Source organism: Esox lucius, chromosome 3 (genome assembly GCF_011004845.1).
Source record: "Esox lucius isolate fEsoLuc1 chromosome 3, fEsoLuc1.pri, whole genome shotgun sequence".
Classification (NCBI taxonomy): domain Eukaryota; kingdom Metazoa; phylum Chordata; class Actinopteri; order Esociformes; family Esocidae; genus Esox; species Esox lucius.
In genome coordinates, this window is record NC_047571.1 from 23610474 (window position 1) to 23625211 (window position 14738).

At 42.7% G+C, this 14738-nt stretch overlaps 1 protein-coding gene across 2 annotated transcripts; it reads right to left on the bottom strand.

Annotated features, from left to right (window-relative positions):
- Positions 1-904: 904 nt before the first annotated feature.
- Positions 905-14719, bottom strand: LOC105022637 (rho guanine nucleotide exchange factor 18). 2 transcript variants are annotated; one of them, XM_010891244.5, is made up of 21 exons: positions 14528-14719; positions 9963-10142; positions 9629-9769; positions 9188-9306; positions 8792-8902; positions 7918-8161; positions 7324-7578; positions 7001-7080; positions 6686-6864; positions 5996-6048; positions 5736-5921; positions 4961-5164; positions 4746-4870; positions 4194-4241; positions 3908-4090; positions 3240-3392; positions 2932-3045; positions 2628-2840; positions 2131-2329; positions 1864-1983; positions 905-1714 (listed from the first exon to the last, which is right to left on the bottom strand). In XM_010891244.5, the coding sequence occupies exons 2-21, from the start codon at positions 10060-10062 to the stop codon at positions 1548-1550; spliced, it is 2994 nt and encodes a 997-aa protein (XP_010889546.2). In that variant the 5' UTR covers positions 10063-10142; positions 14528-14719; the 3' UTR covers positions 905-1547. The 2 variants fall into 2 exon arrangements, with proteins under 2 accessions (XP_010889546.2, XP_019900004.2); XM_020044445.3 differs by having other exon boundaries at positions 1573-1714; positions 1892-1983.
- Positions 14720-14738: the final 19 nt, after the last annotated feature.

Sequence of the window (14738 nt, forward strand, 5' to 3'; positions counted from 1 at the left end):
AACAGAATGTGGAAAGCATAAAGATCTATATAATCTTTTCCTACAGATCAGGATGTGTTCACTGGAAACTGTGCAACCCAATCTTAATATTTTGTACAAGTTACTTTGGTTCCCAGACAACCTTATTACAATTACACATGAATGAAAACCATCCAGCCAAGGACATGCCGTCTGTTCCAACAAAATGCAGTGTCCAAACATCTTCACACAAACTCACATTTGACTGACAGTCCTTGTCGACTGTTGATTTTTCAAAGCAAGTCTGTCCAACGATGGGCACAAAATTTAAGGACACTGCTGTCCTTGGTCATTACAGAAATCACTTGGAATTGGAATAATAATGTAATAATATTATTGCTAAAATACACACTGGTTTGAATCCTGAATGCTGATTGCTTAAAAGATGTTAAATGACACTGTATACCACAGGGGAGACAACAACTTTTGTTGTTAACATTATGTTATACCAATAAGGCATCTCAGAGGTTTAAAGCTATAATCGCCAATACACAATATATACACAACCCATCAATCCTTATTAAAATAACAGCATACTGTTACAGCTTTACCATAAAAGATAAATGGACATAAACTGCCTATAGAAACCTCTTTGTTTTAGTGCCTTAGAGTTTAATGTTTCTGAACAATCTACACACCATTACTCCACACTATAAACATTTTCTTTGAGTTAAATATAAAAATACTAAACTGAAATATGACAATTGGATAACAGTTATTATGTGGAAGGTGTATTATAGCACCACGACCGTGACTAGACCCCGTCCAGGTCACCCCCGGAACCCCGTCCAGGTCACCCCCGGAACCCCGTCCAGGTCACCCCCGGAACCCCGTCCAGGTCACCCCCGGAACCCCGTCCAGGTCACCCCCGGAACCCCGTCCAGGTCACCCCCGGAACCCCGTCCAGGTCACCCCCGGAACCCCGTCCAGGTCTCCCCTCACAGCTCTAATTATTTCCAAAGGTGCTCCCACCAAGTATTAAATCAGGGTTGTGGAAACTTACATACTATATTTCAGTTTTGTATTTTTCATACATATCACAATAACAACTAAATCATTTTAAAAGTGTGGAGTATGGTGTTCAGATGAGTGGAAAACAATACAAATATTAATTAATCTGAATTAATGATGACGCACTAACAAGAAAAAAAAACAAAAGAAAAAAAACTTACAGGTATTGTATATTTCCATACATTCTAACATTAAAGACATTCTGATTTTCAAAGATTAAAAAAAGTGTTTTAGGTACTCACTGACAAATCTGTGAACATGTTAAAATAATAAACAGCTTAAAAATCCGCCTAACAACTGGATAAGAATCACCTTTAAAAAGGCATTAAAAAGTGAAGGGGACTTGAGTGCAAAGGGTGGTCAGAGAGCAAAGAGGTCAGTTTCCTTATAAAATACAACATAAGCACTATTTAGAACAAAATAAACATCTTTGGCAATTCAAAAATAACTCAAGATGACAACAAACAAAATCAGTAGTGGGCGGGTATTGACATACCTCTGGCCAACCGCACTGCTTCTTATAGGGTTGATTGATGTGCTACATCTTCTGGGAAGGGTGGAGGGATAGGTGGTGATTGGTCCTGTCTGGGGGGAGGGTCAAAGCTCTGGTTGTTCATCCTATTGCTGATCTGGGCCTGGGAGGGTTTGGCATTGGACACCAGCTCTACAGGCCTGAAGAAACCATCTGAGGAGGGATAACAACGCTGGGTTAACCTGCTTGTCGTGAGAGTGTGCAACGCACGCGCGCACACGCATGCACACATCAGATTAGTTCAGTTCCTGAACTAATCAGTACGGAACAGTACTTCAGTGATTCCAGTGTTTCTGTCTCACCTGACTCATTGCTTTTGAGCAGACTCACATTCATCTTCTTCTTCTTCTTCTTCCCTTTCAGACTCCCGCTCTCTTTTCCTATTACTATGATCGGTATCACCTGAGAGATGTCTATAGATGCTGTAATAGCAAAGAAAATATTGCATAAAAAACGAAAGAGATTCGGACGGCCAAACAAACAGCGGTAAGTTAAGTTAATGTTATTTTCTAAAAGAAGACAGAGAGATTGGCAGACATAGGACCCGTTCTACTGTGCCGTGTTCTGACCTGCGCTGTGTGTTCGGTGGTGGGATCCCTTCTTGCTGGTCTTCTCCTTGGCTTTGCTGCTCGGGGCTGCCAGTTTAGTGGGGATCTGCTGCTGAATGACCCCTGCCTTGTGAACCACCTGGTTTGTGGTGCTGATCAGGTGGAGGGGGACCTCTGCTTTAGGCAGCACAGGGCTGATGCTTTCCCTACGAGGGGGAATCTAAAATAGCGCACACACACAATGTCCTGAAAATGTAACAACAGCGGGATGTGGAACCACACTTAAACAATGCAAAAACAACAGTATGCAGTCCTGTGGTTAGGGTTGGAAAATACCAGTAACATTATCAAACTTAATGTTAACCCTTAGAAAACGTTGACTTCTCATGTCCATTTTACATTTATTCCCTCCTTATTATAGGACACCGGGATTTGTAGAGAACCTGGGCATTTTGGGAAGTTGATTTAAAGCTCGCAAGCCTGCCGTTGGTCCACAATATGTTCAAGCTCCACTTTACCGGAGGGGCATCCGGGTTCGGGGAGAAGCTGGGGCGTGAGTGGACCCTGGAGCTCAGCCTGCTGGTCACATCTCCTCCCGGGGACCGACGACTCGTCAGGTCCTCCACATGAAACGATTGGGAGTGGGAGATGTTTTCCCGCGGCGACAGGGAATAGTGTGGGTCCCCGTGGAAGGAGGCAGAGTGGATGAGGTAGTCTCGGGATGAATGGGACTGTAGAAACGCAGAGAGGTGGTGAGAAACCGGCGTGAACATACCAGTACCGGATCACATCCTTAACAACCACATCCATCACCTCCCCCACCTGCTGAGCACTAAAACCCAAGATGCTGTTGTTCTTCTTCAGCTTCATCTGTTGATCCAGTCGTTCCTTCTCTTTCTCCACAGTTTGCGCTGACTCCCTCAATCGCTCCAGGTCCTGTTGGTATGTAATAATACCTTCACATGAACCCATTAATGGCCAGCAGCACTCACTCGGAAGAATTTTAATGTATTTTTAACCCATGTCTTAATATACTGACTGGTTTTATGTATTTGGTCACATAGCAGCCACACAGAGCTACCATCAGTACAAGTTCAATTGTAATTCAGTAGAACAGAGGACGCAGCAACCTTTTGGTAGGCCTCTCTCTGTCTTTCTAACTCCCCCCTCTCCTCTGCTAGCTTCTCCTCCAGTCTCGTACACTCCTCCTCTCGACGTCTCAGCTCTGCATCCATCCCCTCCATCTTTCGGTGTTGTCGCTCCAGCTCCTTCTCCCAGCGAGCCTAACGATGGAACGGATGACAGAAGGGAATGAGGGGGTCATAGATCCCCGGGGTGCCAAACCAAATACGCCGAGGGCACGGTTTCCGCACGGACAACTAGAAAGCCAGATGAGGAAAGTTCCTGACTACTCAGTGTTCAGAAGAAGTGAAAACACTGCAGACACACTGTCCTCCATGTAGGTTGAACTTGAGACCCAGGAGATGGGACGATATCAGACACAAAAGATAGTTTGATGGATAAACAGCATGATTGACGGAACAGAAAAGAGAAAGCAAGTACTTGTTAATAGACTAACACATAACAGAAGCATCCCTGTATCTAGAAGTAAGCACATACAACATTACATCTAACATTTTGGTGAAGTTTACACCTACAGTGTCAGCGGTTTAAAGCTTGATTCTAGGTTCATGTTCTGGGTGACGTCTGCCTCTCGTGGAGGTTGCCCAGCTCCAAGCTTTGTTCTTCTAACATATTAAACCAGTCTCTACCTCACGCTTTCAAACAGTTCCGGTACCTGCTCTTGTTTGTGCTGTATCTGTAGCTTGTGGAAGTTGGCCATTTCTTCTCGCTGTTTCTCCAGGTTCCGTTGTTTCTCCTTCTCCAGGAGCACATTGCCACAAGGACGCCATGAACGCTCGTACTCAGCCAGGGTGGCGCGCTGCATTTCAATGTAGCTGTCCTGCTGGGAGACAATGGCCTGTGGAGAAGCAAAGGACAGACGTCAGAACGATCTAATGGATAGATGACACAAGGTGAACCTAGCAATGGTGTCTGTGACATGCAAAGCATCCATGTCGTACCAGCAGACTGTAGAGTTTCTGTGAGAGCCGCTGTAGTCTATCCAGAAGCTGAGGAGGGACAGAAAAAAGGTTGTGTAGCAGGGTTTTTTTTTTTACGTCTGAGAAAAACTGTAGAAATATTTTGAGATGATCAAAATCCAATTGAAAACCGAAGAAACCACTGAAGGAACAGATCACTTGATGCATAAAAGTAACAGAAAATGGGTATTGTTGTAGAATGCTAAATAATAAATGCTAAGATGTAAAAGATTCCAACATTCCATGTAAACCAAAAGGTCAAAGATTGTATTACTTGAGATCAGGACTCAGACTACAGCGTCAATAGTCACGACTAAAACAGACAGAGCTATATCTTCTACTTCTTAAACAATGTAAAAAAAAAAAAAAAGTATACTATTAATGTTGGACTGCAGCTTATAACTACAAAGGGACTCAAGTATGAATTACTCAATCACCAGGTTTTTGTTACTCAACGCATGGTGTTTAGTCACTGGGCCTTGGGCCTCCAGGAGGGAACCTGACAGGTTGGGAACGAGACAGCCAGTCACTCACCGACATTTCCGAACCTTCCGATGGGTCAAAGTCCTGTAGCTGTGGGTCAGAGTTTGAATGCTGACGCCTGTCTAGAGGTCGTCCCGCAACAGTGCCTGGCCACTCTTCTTGCGGTATACTACCATCTGGAGAACATGTACAGTACTTGATAAAAAAAAAACACTGGATTTCTGTGTAGAATTACTACTATTGTCATCCATGAGTGGTTGACTTACTCTTTGTTGGGGTAATGAGGTTGCAGTCATAGCCCCCAAAGGTTTTGGCTCTACTCAGTGCAACCAGGTTCCCCAGCCCTGGTGGATCGTGTCGTAGCTCTCTTAACCTCAGACCCAAACCCCCTGGTCCGAGCTGGTCCTCTGGAGCGGGGTTGGGGTCTCTCTTAGTCACATTGGAGAGGAGCAGGATCTGCAGACCTTCCACTGAGATCAGGGGAATAAACAAAAAGATGATTCAAAAAGGTCAAAAAGGATTTAAAGAACAATGGATCTCTCGTAGACAGATCCTGCATTAAATTAACTGGTACACGGGGCCTCGCCAACTTGCCATCATTATGTAAACCATGAATTCTGTAATGTACCAGAGAATTATTGAGAAGAATGAGGGACCATCTGTCAAAAAGCTGAAGCGAGACCAAAACTGAATGGCTCCAAAATGCAATCCCAGATCTCAGTCCCATCAAAATGTCGCAGGGGAACTCGTGGGCTGTGCATGCAAGAAAGCCCTACTGAAGCAAAAGCTACTGAAGCCACGGGTGTTCTTTGTCTATACAACAAAATTGGATTTCTGTTGAATAAAGGTTTGCAAACTACAATCTTTCAATGTCATTTATTGAATGAGATTAACTTCACTGGTCAAGTGTTGACCTGAACACGTCATATCCATCTGTCCATGTGACAGGATGTGAACTAGTAGAATCTATTATAACACGGTTTTAACCTCTCACATCAACGGCACACAGGCTCAAGCAGCGGATGTTTGCCTCCTTCCTACCCTCAGTGATGATCCCATTGAGCAGTGTTGCCCCTTGCTGGAGGTCCGAGGCATCCCCGTGAAACAGCAGGTGAGAGTGGTTTGCTACATCCCCCAGCCCTGCCACAGCTTCTGCCATTTCAGCCAGCAATTGCAGCTTCTCTGTCAGGCTCTGCATGACCTGGGCATCTTTCTTATACATACGCTCTGGAGAGATAAATACAGTGATAAGCAAAACAAAACCTGCAGAAGCTCCACCCACCCACACCCACACCCCTTACCTTGGAATTCTCTAAGCACAGCTAGCATGGCATCCTCCTGTTCGGTGGGGCAACTGTGGCCCAAAGAGAGTCAAACACGGTGAGGTTAATAAAAGGACTTAGAGTTTCAGTTTGAAAGAAATGTTGCCTAAAAGTGAAAAGGGGATTTTAAATTATTTTCCTGTCGATCTACACAAACTACTCAACATTTTGAAGTGAAAGAGATACAAATGTGTTATCTCCCAAACACCGAGCCGCTCAACATCTCATCAAACCAGATCAAACTGATTCTGATTAAACCGACTGCAGAAGCAGTCATTCCATAGCCACCAACAACAACGACTTAGCTCGCAGGCCTGTGACCTATCCCAGCTAGTCACCGGAGTGTGACGCAAGAGGTCAGAACTATCCTGACGTTCGCTTGTCCACCCAGGGAAGCGCGGTGCCAATGTCTCGGCGCAGCTACACTGCGAGGCACTGACCTAGAACACTTCGGGGCCCCGCTTGAATAACATCCTAGCAAGATGGCTCAAGTCTTATGGAGGCACTAATTCATTGTTTTTGTCAGAATCATATGGACATTTAACTCAACACCTCGTGCAGAAAATAAATTCATTTCCAGGCCAAAATATTTGACTGAACAGGCGGGGGGGGGGGGGGGGGGGTCATCAGATTAGATCTATATTGTCCTGGCTGTCACATCGTCTTTACCTGTCGACAGCGTCTCGTATGAGGCTCATCCAGACGTTGCGCTCCTCTTTAGAGGTGGCGTGTATCTCATACATCTCTGGGAAGCTGGACGAGTCACTAATCAGATACATGGCATTATCGTCGTGGGCCAGCTCCCTCATGATGAGCACCTGGAGGGAGATGACCGAAGGCTTGTTGTCCTGGAGGAGAAGGGGAGCACACACAGGAAAGGGTTAATATTCCCGATTAACCCCAATCAGACTACTGGTTCATGTTACAGCAATATCTATTTTTTAATAAACCAAAGCTATAGGACTCGGACAGAGAGGTACTCACTAAATTGGCAAATGTGATTTTCTGGTCCTTTTCCTTTTGCATTAGCAGCAGGATATCGGACAACAGGACCGCATAGATCTCTGAACCATAGGAGAGAAACAGACAACGATTCAATCAGCAGATGCACCACAATCACAGAATGACTAGACAGAGTATTATATCCAGAAATGTTACTATAGAACTAAAGAAGTCCTCAATCAGGAACTGCTGAGTGACAAGAGCCTGGTATAGAAAAGTCCTAATTCAGCTCTCACATGAATATAAGGTATTATGAAATCAATGGGACAACTTTGTAGCATATTATATTTGTATTTTTAAATGACCTTTGAGTCGTCCATTAGCCGCCCGCCAGTTAACGGTCCCCTCGTGGATCAGGGTTCTGGACCCCTCTTTCAGGTCGTCTCTCGATAGCGGCGGTCCTTTCTTCAGTTTGCCAAAGGAACGGGGATCCAACCTGTTGATGATGTCGTCCAGCTTGAAAGCCCTCTCATAGTCATGGACCTGGGAGTCCACAGCAGAGATGGTCTCTTTGATCAGAACCAGGGCCTGGGTTAAGGCACCATGTTCCTCAGTGTCAGCTGTTTAGAAAAAATTACTTTGTTAATACTAAAATAATTTAGTTCATGCAGGAAGTAAAATTAAATAAATGTGATAAATGTTCAAAGTACATTTCCATCTAAATATTTCCAATATACTTCTCATGGATTTTTATTTGTATTCTGATTTGATAAAAGGTATCTGGATGTTGTTGGAGCCTTTGCTCGTGTTTACTCAGAGCCTCTGTACTACACAAGTATGAAGATGTGAATCTCTGATTGGAGGAAGTTTGTCATGAACAAGCGACATTGCCAAAGAAGATGCGCATGATTGTAAAAACAGAAAGCATGCACAGTAACCTAACAGAGTCAGTTAATTACCTTCAGTGTTCTGTAGAATGCGTTCCACCAGGACTGGGTATTTTGTGATCCGCTGAGTCACCAACAGAATACATTCTGGGACTCCTAATCGGCGCACTATGGACAACCGACTGATTTTCGTAATCAGGTTCTGGAACTTCTTGTTGTTCTGTAGCTGATCTTTGTAGAAGCTGACTGCATCCGTGTGGTGACTGCAGAACAGCCCATAACTCAACTTCATCCTGTCCCCAATCTCACCTGAAAACTAGAGCAACACAAAAACAACATAATCATCCTTATCATTATGGTAAAAACTAAATTGAGGTATTGGATGCCAGAATTTTAACTGTATGGCCTCACTACTGCGAGGTGTAGTGAGTTCCTGCTAAATGACTAACATGTAAATGTACGATGAAGAGAAAACACAAAGACTGATGATTATCTTAGCATTCTTACAAAAAAAGTGGTCCTCAGAATAATTTCTGCAGAGGCGGATTCCCAGCATTCACTCAATCATATCTACCCTACTGCAGAACTCCTGCCTGGGGGTTAGTTCAGGTGAGACACATACACATTCTATGCGCAGGGTAGGGTAGAGAAACGCTGTGTCTTCTTGTGTGGTCTATAGAGAGGGTCTATGTGGAGTGGAGAGCAGGGCTGTGTGTCTGGTGTTTAGTCAGCTGAGGTGACTCATTAGTGATGTTGTCTGAAGAGACAGAACAGGCTACACCACAAGGCTGAGTGGTCATTGATGGGATGACTAAGGGCAGGGCAGGGCAGGAAGTCAGCCCAGCAGAGAGACAGTCGGATAGAAATATAGAGAAAAAGACAAACTCGTCAAGGACTTAGCCCTCATCTCCCAACACTGTAATGACAGTGTGAATGGGTCCCTTACCTGGCTGATAAGTATTTCTCCAAGCTGTGTGACCACATAATGATTCTGTTCATCCCGACGTTCTCTCAGACCATAGAGGAATTGTTGGTGGATTTGCAGCAGGCGGTCCAACTGATGGAAGAGTAAAGGAATCCATTGGTGTAATACAGGGGTTACCAAACCTTTTTGCCCGACAACCCCATTTCGATATCTAAAAATTATTGCGACCCCAAAATTATAAAATCTTATTTTTTTTTATTTGAGGCTATGAGAGTCAATTGTCAAACATTCTCCCCCGACCCCATTTTCATATCACGTGACCCCACATGGGGCCGCGACCCCTAGTTTGGGAACCTCTGGTGTAATAGCATGCACGTATGCACACACACGCACATGCACACTATTAGAGGCGTTTACCTGAGGGAACATCCTCTCCAGTTTGGGCTCTGGCACCTGTAGGCTGTGTCTCAGCTCATACCGGTACACACTGAGCAGCTTCAGGGTCCGGACATGGTGCACCTCGGTTTGGATCAACTCTGACAATAATACACACACCATTATTGCTGTTAATATTATTAATCCATGAAGTTATAAAACGATAAGAGTGCTCCTCGGACCATTCTCTTTATATTTACATGTTGTGAACAAGCAGAACACAACACTGACATTAACAGACCTTGGCACTGTTCAACATTTGCGATAATATGAGACAGAGCGAAGCACTCTAACGTGGGCTCCGTTATAAAGTAGTCCTCAACACCAGAATTGAATTAACAGCAATCGTCTTCTTCATCATTTGTGATTATAACCCTGACTCATGGCAGCAACTCCCCAGCGAGGTTAGGACAGCATCTCTACCGTAGATGACGTCCTGTCTCTTGACGGTGTCTTTGGGCAGGGTCTTTATGTACAGCTGGTCCACAGAGACACTCCACGACTCCCTGTCCAGGTCACAAGCGTCAGCCTCCAGGTCTGCTTGCAAGGCGCTGTAGTGGCCATCTACACCCACATAAACAAAGACACACAACACCACACACACACACACACACACACCTTAATAGGCGTCTAGGCGCGCAAACATGCACGCACAAAATAAATCCTGGAGAAGAACAGTAAAACAGACAGGACTGCTGCTGTTGGTGAAAGTACGACTATCTGCTGCAACTGCAAGCCGGCGGACTCCCTGACATACCTTCTATGTTGATGGAATCGGTGGTGGACAGGGACAGAGAAAGAGTGTCCTCAGGAGGAGGGGACCTGGGTAGACCTCTCAGAGCATCCAGGTCTTCCATGGGTCGTCTGGGGGTTAACGGTCAGGATGACGGGATCAAGGGGGCAGGGAGGGAGGCCATCGTAGGCTGGAGGACAAAAGCTGGAAGCAAAAAAAACTGGACTTTTGTAATTTGACATGTTTCAGCTGTTATTAGATTAGCTCTAATGTTAGCTCTAATGTGACTTTGATTAGCTCTAATGTGACTTTGCATTTCCATCTCCCACAATTCATGCACTTTCCTAAAAAAGGCAAAAGCTACATGTATAATGTTTCATTAAAAAGCTGAATATTCTTAGAACATATCTTCAGTACGACAGGATTGATAGTATTTCACATTTACTTATGGGTAATTACGTGGGCGTATACAAAAGAACGTTATAAAATTGAGAACTTTAATTGGCCAACAACAGGAGAGTTTGCAGACCGCAAGTCGGGGCATTACTTATGGCGGTTCCTGAATATTAAGTTACGCCTAATGATGTTTGCAATTGTTCTGGTGTTTTTGATTAAGTTCGTGCGTTTATGAAGGAATAATTACAGGGTAAATTACGAATATTTCGGTAAGTGCTTCCATGACAACCTTTAGCTATATATTTAGGAATAGGTAACGTGTTCACTAAGATCGCTTCTCTACTAAATTCTTTATTTAAATCTGAGATTCGAATAGCTTGCTAGTTACAGAAAACACGACAACCTTTATAGCTACATTTAAAGATAGCTACGCGACTGGGTAGGCTACTTGTTAGTCAGCTTTAGTCAATTAGGGTACGTTATAACTAGCTAAAGTTGCATGATCACACTGATCCACCTGTCACTAGTATATGCAAGCAGGAAAGATCCATTTATTTTGTAGCTTCATATACACTATGTTGTCATTATTTAGAGATGTAATCAAAATAATAATTTTGTCATGGCCATCTTCCATAGAAGATGGCCAGTCCTCACCCCTGAATGAAGAGGAAATAAAGGGTGCTGTGCAGTTGCTCAGAGAGATCACACCTCTAGAGGAAGAACAAAAAGCTCTCTCCCCATTCATGTTTTTGTTTAATGATTTTGAAGGCACTGAAACATTCATGGACAAAAGAAGACTAAGTGTTAATTTTGTACTTCTCTCTTAATTATTTGTTGATGAGGACCTATTAGCTGTCTTTAAACCATCAGCTAATGCTGGTTTCCACACAACAAAAATGCTCAATATAGTTTGACCAGACAAAGAGACAAGAAACACCAGTTGTTCAACAAGTGTAAACAGGAAAGTTTTTTTTGGAGGTGTTCAGCTGCCAATACAATATGATAGGATGAAACCAAAGTCTACAGAATCTGAGCAAAGCTGAATACACAGGACATAAAAAAAACAATTTAGTTTTGTCAGTGTTGGAATGTAATGTTTTTAATATTTAATATCTAACTGGCAAATAATTTAACTGTGTATTTATTTTAAGTTATTCCATTAACTTTTAGCTTTTGGACTACATTAATTGACTTCCAATAACATCGGTTGTGCTCTTTTGGGCCTATTCTAGTAATTTATGCTATTGAATCACCTTTTAGGATAAGGGTTAAATTAGACCTCAGATAATCAAATCCCAAGACTTTTATATTCCTCACAACAATGTTTTATGTCCATAACCACATCATTACTCTAGAATGATAAAATGTACTTGTTCCAGGCATCCCTAGATTAATTAACATCTGTAAATAGTTGACCTGACCTCTACATGGTGCAAAGTGAAACTTGACACTTTTCTGCAACAGGCTATAGAAAATTCAACACTTCCAGTTACCAATATCGACTTTCTAGAACATTGCTGTTAAACTGAACAGTGCAATTCAAACGAAGGAGAAAATATCACAATGATTTGCATGAAAACTTGTCAGAGCTACACACCAGAACCCACATGTCTCAGCAAAGGACCTGCAGGACAGTTTAGCTGACACTGAAGTAGTTGTTCACAGGTCCACCGCACAATGTACCTTACCCAGCATGTTCACAGCATGTTTCCATTTCACTTTGTAACATGTAGAGCTCAGATCAACTATATCGTAACTGCACTAAGAAGCATTCTCAACCATCAACCTCCTAATGATGGCCCTCTACTATCACATATATCCAAGCAATGGCTACTCAAGCAAAAACTGACCATGTCAGGCATAGTGAGTGTGACTGTGCATGTGTATGTATGCATGTTTGTATTATAACTGCACTCTAAACCACCAGTGTCTCATTCTTAACTGTAACCAAAACATTAGAAACTATTTGTAAAGGCACTTCAGTCTTCATATTAATATTTCAGTTTCATGTTCTCAAACAATTTTAATCCTGAAGCAAAATACAATTAAATAGTATTTCAGTCTCTGCAAATGGTCTGGGAAAAAAGTTGAGCGCTTTCAACATGTTGTCAAAGCAAATACACTTTGGTTTTCTATATCTATGCTTGAACCTAGTGTTATATATTAACAAAAGATATCGAATTAAGTCACAAGGAAAGTTTGAAAGTTAGTTAGCTAGTCTTTCTCCATTTATACACTCAGCGTAATGACGTCATGCCCATACATGACACCTAGCGAGAAACCGTGTGTCAAACCAGGATGTCCCCAAACTGACCAATGGCGAACATTAGTAGGCGTAACTTAATATTCAGGATCTCATTAACTGACCAATGGCGAACAACAGTGGGCGTAAATTAATATTCAGGAACCCCCATATTAAATAACTCCCCAGACTTGCGGGCTGCAGATATCCCTTATTGCAACAGCAAGCCAAACTAATAAAAGCTGCAACCTTACGCTCTTCCTTTGGTTTTACAAATCTGCACAATTTGTAATGGGAGACTGCAGCAAACAAAACCCCTGTAATTTCCTAGTTGCTAATATTCTACACAGTTCACTACATTTCTGTTCAAGTGAGACAACAGGAGCAGAATGGTGTAGAGAATCATTGTGGAACCTACATCGCCTTTTTATTCTTCTAAACCATCAACAATAGTTTTAGTCATTTTCAGCTAGTCGACCCAAAGTAGAATAATGTCATCATAAGCGCTTGTCGGTGTAATTCCGCTGACTTCCACAACGTGGGAAATAAAGGATAACGCCTTTTAGGATAAGGAAAACTATTTAATTAGGAAAGTATATCTTATTTTTGGATAATCGAGTACTCCTTTGTATTGAATAGACGAACTTGGTTTATTTTTAAGTTGCTGTAACTTGACAGCTTAATCCAGTGACAAAGCAAGAAATACAGGTAAGTCCCAACGTGAGAAAAAAAACTAGACTAGCAAGTCCACCGACTATCCCGGCAGGCAAAAGCAGTATTAGTAAAACAGCGCAAATATGAGGACATTTTAGGGACCAAAGTGTATTTAGAATCCAATTCCCCGAATGTTAACCACAAATCCTCAAACAATTTTCTAAAACTAGTATAGAAAATGCTTTTCATCGATCGAGGTAAAACAGTGCCCCTCTAATCTCTGCAGATTTCAGCAGAATGTAGATGTGCGTAAGTTAGTGGGTCAATATTCAACATGCTCCCTTCATTCACACAGGGCATGGGCCTTGACACACTGTTTACTCAGCAACCGCAGCTAGCTACACTATCTCTCTGTCTAACTCCTTTCTCTGCCTCTGTGCGTTTGGGTGTATGAACCAGTGGAACAAATGCTTTTGGCAAATCTAAATAATTGGGCTGTGGTGTGTGAACTCTAGCCCAGCTAGCTAGGCCTAATTATAATCACATGACGTCTCACCGTCGGAGGTTTTGCAGGGACAGACAGAAAAAGGCAGCCTCATTGATGGCTGGTCTGCCTTGGGCTTTTTACTCCCTCTCACATACACTCTCTGCATAACATATCAACCTTGCTGAATAATCTCCCGTTTTCAGGTGCCGTCTAAGAGAGGATATCGACACCTGGTCGGTCTTTCAGCAGAGCTATTCAGAGGCCATTCTCCATGAAAACGGAATAGAATGTATGGAATGCGACTGTGTTTTGAGAGAACACATTCACCGGAGTAATTCTAGAGAAGAATCCACGTGTCCGTATCTCTTATTAATCAAATGTACTGTATTTCACAGAGGCTTTAAGTTTCAACAGGATCCAGCAGTTTCTGAACAGGTGTACACCTCACCTCTTAAAAGGAAAGTCAGGAACAAGAACGGCTGGTTTATGTTGGGTTTTAGGTGTGTACAGAGGTAGAAGTGTTTACCTCCAAAATGTGTAATCTTAGTGGTAAAGTTTTTTGACAACAGATGAAGTGTCTTGGATGACTTAATGCAAATATTGCATTAACGTTGGAAGTTTACAAAGTATGACTCCGAAGCAGTATGACATGTATTTGTTGAACAATCATAGTGGCAGTTTGTTTTTAAGTTCAAAGTATAGGCTACCAATTAACGAATTTCAACTAACTTGACAAGTGGCATTTGCCAGTTTAACATACGTTATGACACCTGATCTTAGTAGATACATCAACATTAAATAATTCCTTACCCGTAAGAGAAACGATAACTACGACATCAACCAGATCAAATCCTTGATCAAACTTCCACGTCGGTTAAATGTGTACTATTAAACGCGTTTCAATTCCAAAAGGTAGACATCCGACGCAAAGTACTCAAACACCAGAATCAGGAATTATTTTTCCCGTCCTACGTCTGAAGTCCCTTCTCAAAGCATTCTGGGAGCTGTTGTTCGTGGTTAA

Excerpts from the sequence above, each read along its gene's own strand:
- LOC105022637 (XM_010891244.5), bottom strand. The coding sequence starts at position 10,062 with ATGGAAGACCTGGATGCTCTGAGAGGTCTACCCAGGTCCCCTCCTCCT. Across the intron at positions 6,865-7,000 it reads AAATCACATTTGCCAATTTA|GACAACAAGCCTTCGGTCAT; the intron begins GTGAGTACCTCT and ends CTTCTCCTCCAG. Across the intron at positions 4,091-4,193 it reads AGAAACTCTACAGTCTGCTG|GCCATTGTCTCCCAGCAGGA; the intron begins GTACGACATGGA and ends GCTTCTCCACAG.